Raw genomic sequence first — 17419 nt, 5'->3', positions numbered from 1 at the left:
ATATTTTGCTGAATTCGAAAATATGTGTAACATAACGAGGTAATATGTATGTTTTGAATTTTCTATTATGATGATATTTTTCTTCAAGAAATTGAATAAAATATACGTCTTTATTCTTAAATTTAAAGTGGTAGAAAAATTTTTACATCGATTTTGAATTTAACGCATCTAAAGTTACTTCACATGTAGACAATGAATTTTAAGTCAAAATTCATAGACCTGTGATATTTATTAAATAGAATATTTAAAATAAATAAGAATTTTTTAAAACATATAATACGAATGCTTTAATAGCGAATATAACGATCTAAAAAGTATTGAAATTATAATACTGCCAAATTAATAAAATGAAATTATTTATGTACATTTTAGGAAATATTTTCAAATTTTGAAAGAAATAAACACTTAGTTAAACAAACAAATTTTACCTACTTTTTTTTAAAAATATAACAATGCGACTTTTTCAAAGGATTTGTCTATAAAATACTACAACATACTGCATTTCCTACGTTTTATCTTACTTTATTATAAAAACTAAAGAGGTTTATATCTTCTAGATCACGATTTTTGAGATCTTGGAGACATCTAAAGTAATTTGGAGGAGATAAATGGGGGATATCATATTTTAGCAGGTTTTGATAAAAAAATGAGGGAAATCACTAAGTGGAGTACAGTAATCAAAAAAGCCAACATTTACTACATCCTGTGAATTATACGAAATTCATCTTAAAAACATATAATGAAATATTCTAAGGGTACTTTTTGTTAAAAGAAATTTCAAATAAAGGCACTCTCCTATACTTTTCATTTTTTTTATTTATTAGTTACTTTTTTCTTGAAAACTTTTATGTTTAGATTTTCAAAATATTTGTACTATGCGAAATTTGTTTAAATAAAAGAACCATTTCAAAATAATATTTAAAAAATTTTTAAATAGTAATAAAAAATCACATGCAATATATATTTCTTAAACAAAATAACATTAATTACATGTGCATGCATCCTAACGCAAATTATCTATGCTACCTTGTTAAGAGATTGATTTTGTGCATTTATCCGACTTGTCAGCTAAATGAATATTTAAATCAATAATTTTCTAAGATAAATTATCAAATAATATCAATTTACCTTTTCCAAAGTCATTTCATATGTTCGGACACTTTCTATTAATGAAATCGCAAACGGATAAAGTTGATTTGCTTGATGAGCTTTGTTTACAATCGCCAATGGAACTCGGAATCCTAAATTCTTTAAATTGCGTACTTCTTTAGAGAGCGTTATAATTTCTGGTAAGAAATTAACTTTCAATTTAAGAATGTTTCCACGACCACTTCGTGACCGCACCGATTCAATAGTGAATATTCTTCCTGACACACCAATATTCCGAGATTGTACATTGCGTGCCCAATCATCAAAAATTTCTTGGGTATTTAATTTTAATCGAAAACTATCACCATCAGCTTTAAGTTTCTGACCATCGATGTGATTTTCCCAACCTTTACCAAGTACATCTTCAACGCGTCGTAAATAAGTTGTTAATTGATGATCGATTTGTTTTGCCCAAATAATTGAACCAGCTACTGGCGGCAGATCACGTACCATACTAATACGACAGCTCTTACTTTGAGGATATTGAACCTAAAATAAACAAAAAATGTTATAATATTTCACCTGATGTAAAAAATATAAATAATGCTCGAACCGTGCGGAATTTCTCAGTACAGTACCCGTGGCTAAGAACAGGCTAGAAAAATAATATGGATGATCCATATCAACAGTAATTACTTTCTGTTTTTAAACCGAGAGTCTATTTTTCGTCATAAGCCAGCACGATAAGCTATAAAATGAAGGATAAATCATGGAAATTGATAAAATTTAAAAATATATTACCTTAAATTTTTCATGCAAAGCTTCAATATCGTCTTTCACGCGTTGAATTAAATGTGTCTGATATTCACGAATTGCTCCACGGATATGTGGTCGAACAAATAATGCATTGAATCGAGAAAATATACGAAACATTTCATTTGCATTTTTTGCGGTCCCCAATTGATCACGTAAATGCGCTGTAATTCTAGTTTCAACACGATCAATTCGTTCTTCATATCTTTGAACGGCAGCATCCCAAGCTTCTAGACCTTCACGTGAAATATCTAAACAATCAACTTCTTTAACATTTTCATATGCTAAGTTCACTTCCTCAATAGCATTTGCATCAGCTGCGTCAATTGCAAGAACATCAGTTTTCTGGGGTAACGGAGTATCGCCACCACCTTGTTGAATTATTGAATTTTGCCGTACTGTTGGTCGAAGAACACGAACAATTACTGTTCGTAATTGCTCATGATGACGTCTAAAACGTCTCATATGTTCCATTCGATTTTGAAGCCGTTTATGTTGGGGTGAAATACGCCACACCTAATTATTAAAACAATAAATTTACTTAATTTTATCGAATTTTTTTAGTTAACATTCCAAAATGTTATTTGGCCAGATAATTTAGTTTTTTTTTAACTTATGATCGCTTTTCATCTAAACTACTGGGTGATTAAGATTATAATACTGGATCGAAAATTGATCCTTCGCATGTCTGGTGAAGTTTAATTTGACGCAGGGAATTTGAAAATTCTATAGCTGAATTTTCGTGCACTTCAGATTATCTATACCGCTACAACTGAGACTGGAAGTTACATGACATGGGTTGTAATGCATCATATCAGACATGTATGGGTTTTAAATTGAATCTAAAGTTTGTAACGCGAGAAATGGTGATGGTAGAAAGAAAAATTTGGTACATGTGTTCATGATTTTACCTAATTTTCCATTTCTGATCGTCTGTATGTTTCTCACCAGACATATGTTTGTATACGGATATTCTTTTAAAAACTTTGATACTTACCATTTTTAAATGTTCGTCTCTCTTCTTTTTTACGATATCACGTAACAATCCTTGTAATTTATCGTATTCATCGTCCCAAGTTGAAAAGACTTCAAAACATTGAGTCATTACTTTTTCAAACTCATCAAATGGAATATGCATTAATCGACGTGTTCCCAAAACTTTCAATAATTGTGCACCTAAATCTCTAGAAATAGCTTCTACAAGACGTAATGCACGTTGAATTGGATACTTAGTAGTACGGATTTTACGTAAATGGCTAAAAATTTGCTGGACTGCAACGCGAATTCGTTCTAATTCTGTAGCAGCCAATAGATCGTTAATTGGAAAATCTTTCATTAATGGATTATAATTATTAACAATTTCTAAAGCTTGTTTTAAACCAGTATCTGTATCAAAACTAACAGTAGCATGAAACCGTTTTCCATGCTTCAAAATATCTAAAGTGAGTGCTACTTCAATACTCTCACGTTTTTCTTGTATGCGATGTAAGGCTCGTTCTAAATTTAACCAAAAACTTATTTCTTGCAAAGCTGTGCCTGATGAAGGATCTCTATCTAATTTTGTAACTTTTTGAATTTCTTTGATCCAACGATTCACACCATTTTGTAATTGATTTAAAAATGTTGAATCTTCTAAACGATCGCCAAAATCAGATACTTTTGGTTTTCTGTTTTCATCGGCACAACGTTTTATTAATTGAGCTACAATTGGATGAACTGGTAATGTAATTTCAGGGATATCTATGTTTTGTTGTAAATGAAGAAGTCCCATTTCCAATTCAGCAATTTTCTTTTCAACTGAAGGTGCCATTTTATCTCCATCTCTATCAGCACGACCAGACTCTTTAACGTAAGATTTAAAATAAGGAGCCATAGTTTTGCTAATAAAAGCATGCAATGTTTCGTAAGGAGATCCATCACTGAAGTTGATTAGTCGTAATTGCGTGTGAATACTTTTGTCAGCTTCAATAACAGCACCACGTTTAATACAAACCAAACTTGACATTTTTGGATTTGTAAAATGCACTTCATTGGAAATGTAGTATGAAATTGGATCTTTTTCTTCTTCACCTTCAGTTGGTTGATCATTATCATCATCTTTAGAAGAGCTACGTTGAATAAATAAACACGAAACTTGCGGATCACTTAAAAATTTCTTGATACATTCTTGATTAGTACGATCTTCTAAAGCGGAATTTAAAGAAGGGGGTACAACGTCATCTTCAGGTAATAAAACTGTAACTGCTTTCCGAATATAATTCGCGAAAGCAGAATAATCTACTACAACCACATTTTGGGGTTCGGGAGTGTTTTCACTCCCATCCAGGGAGTCGCCCATTTTTTCGACTCCTTCGTATTACACTTTTTTAAATGATGTTACGTTTTAATTATTTCAATTAAACAATGTAAAGTTTTCTTCACAAAATATTTTTAAAATTATTTTATTTGGCAGATTACCGCTATATGCGGCTTACTGCGACTTTGATTAAAATGTAATGGAGGTATTGACTGACAGATCTGACATCATTATAAGTTCTTCTTTACCTCTACGCATGCGAATCACGAAAATTAAATCCGCTACACGCGGTACAATTTATCGGGATTAGATACTCTTAAAAAAACGATCCAATAAATTGGTAGAAGCTAATAATAATACTTCTGATTGAATAGCTTCTCAAAATACTTTGCATCATCAGACTAACTATTTATGTTGCAAATTGTATCAAGCAATTCAAGAAAGTGCTACACGATAGCAACTTATTACAACTAAAATGTGCGAAAAATTGTTCAAATTTCCGCAAAATCCAGAGTATTATTATTATTTGTAAATTTATTATATTTTTGTAAAATTATTAAACGGGGGAATTAAAGACAGAATTTTCCATCTACTTTGGTTTGTTTATTTTTACGTATGTAAATTCATTCTGTTGCAAAAATTTTAATCCTATTTAATCTTCTCGCTTGCCAAGTTTACCTAGATTTAACTTCGACCGCTGCTAAACAAAGTCAACCTATTTAATTTTATTTTCTATCCTTGATTTTTATCGGAAAATTCCATAAACGTTTTACATAATACATCGCAATTCGTTTTATTCTCATTTCCCACTTATAAGACGAATAATGAAATGAGATATGAAGGCGTCACAACAACGTTAGGCTGAAAGCCGCCCTAAGCCCATAAACCATCAATTAAGCACAATCGTATACAACTTTTGAGTTTTGATTGCTTAATCTCAATCCAGTGTTTAGAGGCTATGGGTCTTTTGTCCCGATAAATTGCGCTGTGTGTAACTTGTTAATCTTTGGAAGAAGTACTGTATTATTTGAATACATACATGCATAAATTAAAAAATTATTGAATTAATAAAATATGAATCATGATTTCTATCTAGGTAAACTGGATATTATATCATCCGTACGAAAATGATATTGAAAAGTTTATGCAAAGACACTTATGTTGAGTTCCTTTTCACATGAGAAGTCAAATCCACAGAAGAAAAATTTGTATAGAATCAACAAAATAAAGAATATAAGCCTTATTTTCTAATTTAAACAAACGCTTAACTCGATCTTTGGTGTTTATTTAATTGTTCAACACCTTATTAATTTTTTTTGTACATAAATTTATTGAAATTTCATGAATCATCATCTTCTTTCTGCCGTCATTACCTACGATAAGAGTGCGCAGCTGTGCTGCAAAATAATAAAACCTCTAAAATAGAAATTTGAGAATTGTTAACCTCTTTTTCTGACTGAATAAAAATACAATTTTATTTAAAAATGGATGCAGACACAATTGATAAATTAATATTAAGTAGTAATTTATTAACAGAACAATTAGCGAATATAAAAGATGAGCAAGATCGCGATAATTGTGTTCAAGAATATTTAAAAAGTGTTAAAATCAAACGAATCTGTGATTTTCCGAAAGGTCAGTAATCAAAGAAATTTTAAAATTTACAAAATAATGTATTTTTATTTAAATTCTAGGAGCTGAATGGTTTAATGTCTCTGAATATTTATCTATCAAAGATTTAGAGGGGAAAATTGTTGTTTTGGACTTTTTTACTTATTGTTGTATAAACTGTATGCATATTTTGCCAGATTTAAAAGCATTAGAAGAAGAATTTTCTATAGAAGATGGACTTGTCGTGGTATGGTTTGAATTATTTACATTAAACTTTACGTTTTAAATAATTAACTTATAAGCCACTTGCTTACTTAATATGATAATTTGCGGTGTCAATCATAATAGTTTGATTTTGATGTTGATCATACTTTAAATTGTATGCGTAATACAATTTTTTGAAGTTCTACTTTTCTTAAAGTTTTCATTTTTATAATAAATTCAAATCCTAACCCTTTTTCTTCGCGTGTTTATGAATTACGATACTTCATTTTAGAAAGGTGGCGCACATATATTATTTAAACAGATGTTACACTTTCACTTATAAAACATAATTTTTTGTTCATTTGAATGATAATGATTATCATTTTTATTTAAAAGTAGTCAAAATTTTTTTAAATTTTAATTTGTTTTTAAATTCTGAAACATGTCACTTATTAGTTGCGATAAAATTATAAAAAAAATGGGTAAAATACGAGTAATTTAAATATAACTATACTCATTAGGACAATGGCAGAAAAAGTAAAGCAATTGAGGTAACCAATTTGTTAAACTGTGTAATAATTTCATTGCTATTATAGTTAAAAATAAGTTTAATAAGCGTTACTGGAATATTACTACTTCTTACGAATTAAAACATTAAAATTTTGGGAAATTAAAAGACTGATTTTCTAGTTCACTAATTCGAAATCATTTTTTAGCTCTAAATCAAGTGATTGGCGGATTTGTGTAATTTCCATGGGGGTGAATTAGTGGAAATTGGCTACTTTAGTTAGTTTTGTATATACTGTACCAATATTTGAATCCCCTTTCTAAACTCGCGCCTGTAGGCACATGCATTTTTGTCTTGTGGATAATCCACCTATGCGTATAACCCCAATCCAAACTACATTAAAAATTAATGCGGAAGGAGAATCGCCTTTTCATGTATTATTATTATTATATATAAAATTTCCTTAAAGTAGTCGGGTTGCTTTTACTCATCAACAATTGTTCTTTACAATCATTCGAAGTACCTTAAAATGCCAATGCATTTCTCTGTTACACTGAAGCCGTTTTCCAGAATGAGCCATAAATACAAAAAAAAAGGGTAAAAAAACTAAAATACCGACGACTACAAAATCACGCTCTAAAAAGTATGGTAACAAGAAATATTTTCATCTGAAATTGTAATAATAAGTAAATCGACATTACAGTCAGGGGACCTCAAATATTAAAAGGTTCTGGGCAGAAAATTGGTTCCCCCATTGTAATGGCGATTTTATTTCTAATAACAATTTCGAGTGAAATTATTTTCTTGTTTTCATACATTTGTAATCGTCAGGGCTTTAGTTTTAGAACTTTATTTTATTTTAACTATTTTGGAGCTATAATTACGTGATAAAGTGTAACAAGATATATATTTGGAAAATACCAATTACACCCTTTCATTTGATACCTAACAATTGGTATCATTAAATTAAAATTGATTTTTTTTGTTCATAACTTTTTGTCCTCTAGAGGGCACTATGTTCAATTTAATATGACATCATATAGTCTATAACCAGCGGACGATCAAGAAGCTTTTAACAATGCCTCATTTGCTAAACATTTGTTCATTTGGGAACAAGTGAATATACATACATGCATACATACCGGTTAAACACACAGCCCTCGCCGTAGTCGGGGTAATAAGCATTTAGTCTGGTTTTTATCTCCCTTTGCAAAAATCAGATTTACATTCAATCCCTCAATCAAGAAACTTAGGAAGTAAAGACAATTAGGAAATATTTTAGTATAACAATGTGTTTGGGTATTGTAGTATTCACACTAAAAATTAAACTAAGTTTCAATTTTAGGTGGGGGTCCATAGTGCAAAATTTGAAAATGAAAAGCAATCTCAGAATATTCTAGCGGCTGTTCAAAGATATAATATATCTCATCCTGTAGTAAATGATGCAAATGCAGAATTTTGGAATAATTTAAATATATGTTGTTGGCCAACATTATTAATATTAGGTCCAAATGCAAATCCCTTATATTTGCTTATGGGCGAAGGTCATAAAGATGAAATATTTTTATTTGTAAGGAATGCTTTAAATTTTTATAAAAATCAAAATAACATTAAACACGATTCATTACCTATTTTATCTGCGAGTCATTTGCTAACAAAAACAAACGGACCATTACTATTTCCTGGAAAAGTAACATGCCTTCGAAATAATACAACGGACATTTTGGCAATATCTGATACAGGTCATCATCGAATTATAATTTCTGCAGATAATGGACAAGTATCATATGTAATTGGTGGAAATGGACCTGGTCTTAAAGATGGGGATTTTTCTACTGCTTTATTTAATGCTCCGCAAGGTTTAGTATTTGAGGATGAGAATATTTTGTATGTGGCCGATACGGAAAATCATGCAATAAGAAAAATTAACTTAAAAGAACGATTTGTACAAACGATTGCTGGCACAGGAGAACAAGGTATTGATCGAGCTGGAGGAAAGATTGGAACTGATCAAGAAATATCATCACCATGGGATTTGTGCCTTTTTACAACACCAGATTTAGATATGAGTTTTCATGGACCAAATGATTCTGTGGTTACCAAAAGAGTATTGTTAATTGCTATGGCGGGTACACATCAAATATGGGCATTATTTTTGGATAACATTATATGGTGGAAATTTAAAATATATTCAGCTGGTACGTGTTTAGCAATTGCTGGTTCTGGCAGGGAAGAAAATAGAAACAATTTATACCCTCATGCAGCTGCATTTGCCCAACCTTCTGGTATTGCATTAGACGCTGAAAATAAAGACTTGTATATAGCGGACAGTGAAAGCTCGAGTATTCGTAGGTTATCATTGCTAGATGGAAAAGTTACAGCGGTTGTTGGTGGAAATCGATCTCCTACAGTAAGTTTTTTTTTACAATTCATTAATAATTTACATAATTATGCGGATCACAGCCCTATATATTTTTAGCTACAAAATAGCTGTCGATTTTAAAGATATTAAAATAAATAAAAATTGGTAAACTTATCTAAAAAATATTATCTTGTTTAAGGGTTTGGTACTTAAAACTTAAAATTATAGATCATCTGTGCCCTCGAAAGTAAATTGTTTCATTGAAAAATAAAATGTTGATATGTACCCTCTTCATTGTTACTATTTATGTTTTTTTGAATATCTATCAAGAGTGCCAAAATTTCTGTTTAGAAAACCATAGTATACTTACCAAGAGGAATCTCTTCTTTTATTCTCATAAATTCCAGGTCCAAATTGATTTTCTTGATCCATCTATGATCGGGCATGGATGAAGGGGGGGGGGGATTTAGTAACATTAAATTTAGTTGCAGAGATTCAATATATAACCTTACATTGGTGTGAAGCAATAAAATTTTGCGCTATTTCCACAAAAAGGGTGATAGTATCCAGCTTACTTGCTGTGTATTTTCATGGAACTCTTAAACCGATAGGTCACCTTCACGTTTTCCTATTCGATCTTTAAATGAATTGCTGTAATGGCAAAAGGTGCCCCAAGCTCAACCGTATTTAAGGATCCATTCAAATGAAAATTTCTATAATTCCTACAAATTCAAGGAACTTTTAGAAGTTTTCTAGTGTTTTGGGTTTTTTCTTTTTATGAATCAATTTATAGATTGAAATAAATTTTTTTTTTTTAACTACAATTTAAAAAAATTAGTATTACTTGTCGAACATACTTGTGTGAACATTGACCCTACAATCAACATCTCGACATCGACAAAATTTAATTTGAGAATTAATGTTTCTAATTTGATTGAAGTTTAATCTACAATTAAAGCCGTATTTCGTGTAAATCAAACGTGACACATTGCGGAAACCTAAGAATATCGCGATATACTATTAAACGTGGTATTGATAAAATTGTTCTAATTTGAATTAGCGCCAATCATAAACGAGACACTAAAGTTTATTTTTTATTTATAAAACAATTTTTGACTTTAAAATTGTTAATTTTTATTTCAGAATTTATTTGATTTTGGTGATATTGACGGACAACAATATAATGGAAAGTTACAGCATCCATTGGGTGTTGCAATGGGCGTTAATGGAACAGTTTATGTAGCTGATTCATACAACCATAAAATAAAGAAAATTAACACCATAACAAATACAATCAGTTCACTTTATGGTACTGGTAAAGCAGGCAATAGTCAATCAAAATCACCAATTCAATTTAACGAACCAGGTGGATTATGTATTTCAAATAATCCAGATATCCTCTACGTGGCCGATACGAATAATCATTGCATTAAATCAATAAATTTAACAAAGAAACAAACCTATTCAGAAATTAATTTTATATTACCTGACAATTCAATTAAATCATCAACGAAATTGAAAGATTTTATAGAAGTGAGTGCAAACGGAGCAGATTGCTTGTTACATTTTAATTTCGAATCGGAATCGTCCGATATTAAAATCACTCCGCAAGCTCCAAACAAAGTAATATTCAAGTTTAATAGAGATTATGTTGTTGAACAACCAGAATTTACAAATCCAATGACTATTAAATTAAAAATACCTAAAACAAAGGTGTCGACCCATGAGATTATAATTAAAATTAATATTGTGATATGTAAAAATAATAAATGTATGCCATTAAGTGCAACACTAGGTTTAAATGTTGTATTTATAACAAACGGTGCTACTAATGTTACAAAAAAATTAGATTTTTTAATGTCTTCTAAGGAATTAATACTAAAATAGTTTTTTTTTTTAATATTTAAATTATGCAATTGGTCTAGATTTTTTTTATAAATTAAACTATACAGCTATAGACTGGATTTACCGGACTAATTTTTATATTTGCTCATTCGGGATATTTTAGAAAAAGAAAAACAACGAGAACATTATAATAAGCCTTTTGGAAATGCAACCTGTTTGCAAAAGAGTAAGGGAAATGAAATACGTCGCTCAATAGAATCTGGAATGTGTTTCTTGGATATCAAGTATCATACATGAACCATGAGTTAGTTTGCGCAAATTATTTGTTAATAAATAATTAATTGTTAATTAAATGGAATCATCCATGTATAAATTGACTTAAATTAATAAATAGACAATTTGTATTAGGTATCAGCCATGAAAAAAACAATCTGCAGAAAAACATAATACATGTATTACATATACGTAATGGAAGTTGCCTATTTATTAATTGTTTAAGTCAACTTTTACATGGACCGTTCCATGTAATTAACAATTTATTGTTTATTAACAAATAGAAACATTTCCGCAACTAACTCATGGTTTTCGAATGATACACATAAGAAACACATTCCACCAGGTTTTAGGAAAAAGTGAGCGGTTTATTTCATTTTCCTTAATTAGCCGATTTTTGTTACATCTTTTACTGTAGTAGGTAGTGAGTACCAAAAATATTGTAACATTAATTCTTAGTTTAAGACTTAAACTAATCCATATGTTAATACTGCCGCTGGAAGTTAAAAACCCGTATTTCCACAAAAACAAAATTTTACAGTAAATTAGAAAAACTCATTTCTTTATCCGCTAAAATTTTGATATTTTTTCACAGGCTTTTGATGTGTAAAAGGCCAAAAGTTTGTGTTGTTATTAATATAATTAATTTTTCATCTTTTTTAAAGGAAAAGTTGATATAGGACTATCCAAAACGACTGAAATTGAAATTACAGTCAATATAAATTTCAAAATAACACATCACTGTTTCAGGATTTTAGTTTTCTAATATTATAAAAGGTGCATTATTTAAGACAGATTCAGGAAACCTAAAAACAGCATTTGGTAAATGATTGGATACATCTATCTAATTTTACGTGCGCTTCAATCATTCTATTACGAAAACAGAACTGTGCATTGGCGAAATACTTAGAGATTATAGATAGATTAGTTCCGAGTGTTAAATGTTCTATAAATCTACTGACTATAAGCAATAAAAACACAATAGTATTAAAAAGATATGGCAATCCATATTTCATAATTTAAGATAAGATTCCATTTCTGCGATAATTAGCTGCAGCAGCTTGTGTTGCTACAGTCTTTATAGAATGCGATTTTACCTATCTTACCTTATATTTAACAATCGCAAAATTTTCGTAAGTTACCGTTGTGTTGATCATGGCATCCTCCGTTAAAATCATATATCTTATTGTAAATATTTTTCTAAAAGTGTAAATAAGACAATTAATTCAGGTAAAGTTACACAAAATGGTGTACGTAATACAAAGTAGCAAGTGGTATACAAAGAGTATACAATGCAATTAAAGCAGCTTTGGAATCTTAGCTTTATTCACAATTGATCATTAGATCTTTTACGTTATTTTGGCTCATTTATAAAATTTAATAAAAATTATCGAGAGAAAAATCGATAATAATCGATAATAGCGATAGAGGCTATATTAATTGCCAATCATTTTTTAAAATAATCGATTATTAAAAATAAAATAATTTATTTTTAATCCGTTTTCAATGTATTCATTATCATCATATTTTCATATTTAAATCGATTAAATAATATTAATTGTTAACAAATCAATTTTTTGATAGTTTTATGCAACTGTTATAAATGGACCAAATATAACATATTTTTAATTCAAGCATAATAGCCTATTCAGAAATTTCGAAGTGGCTCATTTTGCAACACTAATTTATGTTTGTGTGTATATTTCGATTATTAGATCAATATGCGAATCCTCTTTTTGAAAATTCGCTTGTATTAACTGGAAGTTATGAACAAATACTCTTTAGTCCGGAGGTTCTAAAAATAACAAGCATTTTGATGGTTAAATGATTTTGTTTATTACAAAATTAATTAATACTAATCAACAAATAAGTATATAATAATGGAGAAATTTATTTTCCAAAGTAATTTGGATTCTTTTTTTATTGTTTCAACTCAAAATAATCTAATCGTATGATTAAATATGAAATTTTGTTAGTTAAAAAGTTTTATTCTCATGAATTGTAATATTGGGTTTCAAAAATTTAAATTAATTGTTAATTATTACAATTTTATATCCTCTATAAATAATGAATGAATTATAAAAATTTTTACGCAGATAAGTGTTTTTAATTTTTATCAAATTTCTATTCAATAATTCAAACCTTTTTCTAGGAAACTTCTGTTTATAATCCTTTATTTGGTGCTTATACACATATATTATGTTATGTGTAAATACACCTAATTTTTAAATCGTTTTTTTTTTTAGTTCCGTCCTTTTTAGTAGGTTCTCTAGTTCCGGGTATGCCGCTCGAATAGACTTTTATATCCCCCCATTCGCAACATTCAAAATATATGCTACTTATTATTTATTAAACCAAATTATTATCGAAACCGTCCAGTAAAGCGAGTGGGTAACTGCTGGTATCTTTATAAATTAAAGCCTGTATGTTATTCTGATGTATAAACTATATTATTGTAAAGTTTCATTAAATTATTACATTCTTGATAAAATCATTGTACAAAACTGAAATTAATAAAGCTGCGCTAAATATAGTTCTTTACGCAACGAATTATACTTTCATATTTAAATTACTTCCGGGTTTCAGAGGACAATTTATCCAAAAACTATTCTAGTAAATGGTAATTTAATGGAGTGTTTTAACTGAGTTTCAAGAAAATTGGAGAGTTACAAGAAAAAATTCACATTCGTCGGGTTTTTTAAATTTTGTAAATATCTCGTGTTTCAATTAACTTAGAACCCTAAACGGAAAATATTTCTGGCCGTACTAAAATTACGTTAGCTAAATTTTGATTTTTTGTGACTTGACTAATTGACTAAATAAGTTTTAGCGAATTTGTTTTTATTGTCTATATTTATGGTTTTTTCGTCAGAAAAAATTATGTTTTTGTAAAATCAAATTTTTAAATCTGAAAAGTAGAAGTAGAAAAAGTAAATAAAACTCAAAATTTTCAATGCTGTGTACCAAAATCATCTTTATTTTTAAAATAATCAAACTTGTATCGGAATGATTTGACATGCAACGGAATTTCAATTCATTATTTTAAATATAAAAACAATTCCACTGTATTATTTGGATTCTCCTGTTTAATATTCTTCGGCACCTTCGCCTTCACCTTCTCCTGAATCCATACCAACTTCTTCGTAATCTTTTTCGAGAGCGGCCAAATCTTCACGGGCTTCAGAGAATTCACCTTCTTCCATACCTTCACCGACATACCAATGTACGAAAGCACGTTTAGCGTACATAAGATCGAATTTATGATCTAAACGAGCCCAAGCTTCAGCAATAGCTGTAGTGTTGGACAACATGCATACTGCACGTTGTACTTTAGCCAAGTCACCACCTGGTACAACAGTTGGTGGTTGGTAGTTGATACCAACTTTGAAACCAGTTGGACACCAATCTACGAATTGGATTGTACGTTTTGTTTTGATTGTGGCAATAGCTGCGTTAACGTCTTTTGGTACGACATCACCACGGTACAACATACAACATGCCATGTATTTTCCGTGACGTGGGTCACATTTAACCATCTGGTTGGCTGGTTCGAAACATGCGTTGGTGATTTCGGCAACCGATAATTGTTCATGGTAAGCTTTTTCAGCTGAGATGACTGGAGCATATGTTACCAATGGGAAATGAATACGTGGGTATGGTACCAAGTTAGTTTGGAATTCAGTTAAATCGACATTAAGGGCACCATCAAATCGTAAGGATGCAGTGATGGATGAAACGATTTGTCCAATAAGTCTGTTTAAGTTTGTGTATGTTGGACGTTCAATGTCTAAGTTTCTGCGGCAAATGTCGTAGATAGCCTCATTGTCAACCATGAATGCACAATCGGAATGTTCCAAAGTAGTGTGAGTAGTCAAGATAGAGTTGTATGGTTCGACAACAGCGGTGGATACTTGTGGTGCTGGGTAGATAGCGAATTCCAATTTTGATTTCTTTCCGTAGTCAACTGATAAACGTTCCATCAACAAGGAGGTGAATCCTGATCCGGTACCACCACCGAAGGAGTGGAAGATCAAGAAACCTTGTAATCCGGTACATTGATCAGCAAGTTTACGAATACGGTCGAGTACCAAGTCAACGATTTCCTTTCCAATAGTGTAATGACCACGGGCATAATTGTTTGCAGCATCTTCTTTACCAGTAATAAGTTGTTCGGGGTGGAATAATTGACGGTAAGTGCCAGTACGAACCTCATCTAGAATAAAAAATACAGATATTTAGTACATAAATTATTACACAGAAAATAATAATTTTCTTTAAAAAAAAAAAACTAACTTATTTTTAATTTTTATTTAATTATAGTTTATTTATAACACAATTGAAAGTAGTGATGTCCCGAATGTCGGTATCACTCAAAAATAATAGAGCCATATTTATTTTATTTTTTGGAGATTTTTAATTGACCAAACAGAAGAAACTTAGTTAACAGTTTAAGGAGAAAACATTTTTCTTCTTTTATTTCCCTAGAAACTAAATGCGTATGAAACGTACTTTTAGTGTCAAAATGTTCGTTTATCCCATGGATATAGGAATATTTTAAAAGGGGTGGAGTATAACCGAGTGGGTGAGTCTCACTAAGGGGGAAGAGTCAGGGTATCATTGTGCCTACCTTCTATTGGCTGTTAACTAGACGCATGCTTAAAGCTCAAAGCCTTCTAAGTGTTTTTGATTCGTTTGTAAGCATGGAAACATGTTTGACATATGGTTGACGTGTGTGGACAACATAAATAATCTTGTATTCAAAAGAAAAGTAAAATTTGTAAAGAAAAATAAATACGTGAAGTATTTATGCTTGTTTTAAAACATTTTTCAACGATATAAGTAACCTAAACGCAACAATATTCTATTCAATTTAGTGAATATTCAATCTTCAACCCTAGTGTTACGACTATTAAAATGGCAATCTAAAACCATGGATATAGAAATATTAAAATCTAAAACACACGAAGTATTATCGTTCTAATTGAATTTCCCGCAAATGAGAGTCGCAGCCAATCAAAATTTTCTTTTGATTCCCCCTTGAGTGATACACCCCCCTCGTCTAAAGTAGGACTTTATACTACATCCCTACTATAATTACTAGATCCGTGGTTTATCCTCATCTGCATTTTTGCCGATCTGGCTCATTTCTAGTTAAAATTATACAATGCAGTTAACTATGGTATCATAAAAACATTTTAACATTTCCTTTGGAATTATGGATGGTAGATGTGCTTGAACTTATCGAGTGAGATTCTACTGTTCTAATAACAAAAATTATGATTCATTTATTTTTTTACACAAGATGGCAGCTATATTGATTTTAGTTTCGATAATTTAAAATGCCGGTTATTACTAAATGCATTGATGTTTTAAGTAATTCTAAGAACTTTTTTAAGTATGCTTACCGACTACAGTTGGCTCCAAGTCAACGAACACAGCACGGGGTACGTGTTTTCCTGCACCAGTTTCGCTGAAGAAAGTATTGAAACTGTCATCTCCTCCTCCAATAGTTTTATCAGAGGGCATTTGACCATCAGGTTGGATTCCATGTTCCAAACAATACAATTCCCAACAAGCGTTACCAATTTGTACACCAGCTTGTCCAACATGTATGGAGATACACTCACGCTATAATTAAAACAAAAGAATCATGAATATGACTATCGATTGTCATATGTTATTGTTGCGAGGTTCAAAATTTTAAATGAATTGATTCAAAAAAAGTTATTAAAATCTTAATTTAAAAACTTTAAAAGTGATTAATTTGAAAAACAAAATTTTAATAAACCGGTAACAAAATGGCGATGACACGCCGATCATTGATTAAAATGCCGGTAATTATGTTTTTCACAAAGTCTAAAATATTACGATTATAAATTAATTTTTCAATAGTTAAAAAGTATGTACTTACCATTTTGATTGATTTTTTTATAAAATGTAATACTTAAAAAAGAATTAAAATGTAAGTTTGATAGACGTTGAAAAGACGTGGCAATGAGGCTTTCCAAACGAATAATGACTCACAAATTCACAGAGTTTGGTATTTATAGTCTTTTTGACGTCACAACTAACGCCTGTTTTTAAGACAGTTTATTGGTTGCTTTTGGTCATGTGACTATGGGGAGCGGTTAAACATTAGCATAATATGATCAATGCAGTTAAATTTTCATATGATCATGTATGTTACAATACAGGGACATTGAAAATGTTGATAGTTTTATCTCTAGTAGATTATGCATCGTCTCTTTCTTATATTATTGCAATCATACTTCATTTCGGTCATAAACACTTTATTTCCTCCTTTGTGTAATAAACTCTATTCAAAGTCACTGTACATGTTTTTCGATGTAGGACTTGAATAAAATGTATTCCATATTTAATTCATTTCCCACATATAATTTATTATAAATAATTATTA

General features: G+C 30.2%; 3 protein-coding genes across 14 annotated transcripts in view; 1 reads left to right on the top strand and 2 right to left on the bottom strand.

The window, feature by feature from the left end:
• Window positions 1-4376, bottom strand: part of LOC123298045 (dynein heavy chain, cytoplasmic) — a 28313-nt gene extending 23937 nt beyond the window's left edge. For 8 of the 12 annotated variants that reach the window (XM_044879923.1, XM_044879920.1, XM_044879929.1 and 5 more), the window contains exons 1-3: window positions 2900-4376; window positions 1891-2418; window positions 1129-1638 (exon numbers count right to left, since the gene is read on the bottom strand). In XM_044879923.1, the coding sequence (XP_044735858.1) occupies window positions 1129-1638; window positions 1891-2418; window positions 2900-4240 (2379 nt within the window). In that variant the 5' untranslated portion in view covers window positions 4241-4376. Of the gene's footprint in view, window positions 1-1026; window positions 1069-1128; window positions 1639-1890; window positions 2419-2899 lie in introns of all 12 variants that reach the window. The other 4 variants (XM_044879924.1, XM_044879921.1, XM_044879930.1 and 1 more) reach the window with 1 other exon arrangement.
• A 1286-nt stretch (window positions 4377-5662) lies between these two features.
• On the top strand, window positions 5663-11591 carry LOC123298177 (NHL repeat-containing protein 2). The gene is made up of 4 exons (XM_044880105.1): window positions 5663-5833; window positions 5893-6056; window positions 7867-8931; window positions 10027-11591. Exons 1-4 carry the CDS (start codon window positions 5683-5685, stop codon window positions 10768-10770), a joined length of 2124 nt encoding a protein of 707 aa, XP_044736040.1. The 5' UTR covers window positions 5663-5682; the 3' UTR covers window positions 10771-11591.
• Window positions 11592-13948: 2357 nt separating this feature from the next.
• LOC123298426 (tubulin alpha-1 chain) lies at window positions 13949-17040 on the bottom strand. Its single transcript, XM_044880421.1, has 3 exons — window positions 16913-17040; window positions 16407-16629; window positions 13949-15214 (listed from the first exon to the last, which is right to left on the bottom strand). The coding sequence occupies exons 1-3, from the start codon at window positions 16913-16915 to the stop codon at window positions 14088-14090; spliced, it is 1353 nt and encodes a 450-aa protein (XP_044736356.1). The 5' UTR covers window positions 16916-17040; the 3' UTR covers window positions 13949-14087.
• Window positions 17041-17419: the final 379 nt, after the last annotated feature.

Source organism: Chrysoperla carnea, chromosome 4 (genome assembly GCF_905475395.1).
Source record: "Chrysoperla carnea chromosome 4, inChrCarn1.1, whole genome shotgun sequence".
NCBI lineage: Eukaryota > Metazoa > Arthropoda > Insecta > Neuroptera > Chrysopidae > Chrysoperla > Chrysoperla carnea.
Note: the sequence above shows the minus strand (reverse complement) of the source record. Positions and strands in the feature narration are given on the sequence as shown.

Coding starts and splice junctions, on each gene's coding strand:
- LOC123298177 (XM_044880105.1), top strand. CDS start 5,683: ATGGATGCAGACACAATTGATAAATTAATATTAAGTAGTAATTTATTA. Junction 5,834..5,892: donor AATCTGTGATTTTCCGAAAG/GTCAGTAATCAA, acceptor TTTAAATTCTAG/GAGCTGAATGGTTTAATGTC. Junction 8,932..10,026: donor GTGGAAATCGATCTCCTACA/GTAAGTTTTTTT, acceptor TTTTTATTTCAG/AATTTATTTGATTTTGGTGA.
- LOC123298426 (XM_044880421.1), bottom strand. Junction 15,215..16,406: donor CTTGGAGCCAACTGTAGTCG/GTAAGCATACTT, acceptor TTTTTATTCTAG/ATGAGGTTCGTACTGGCACT.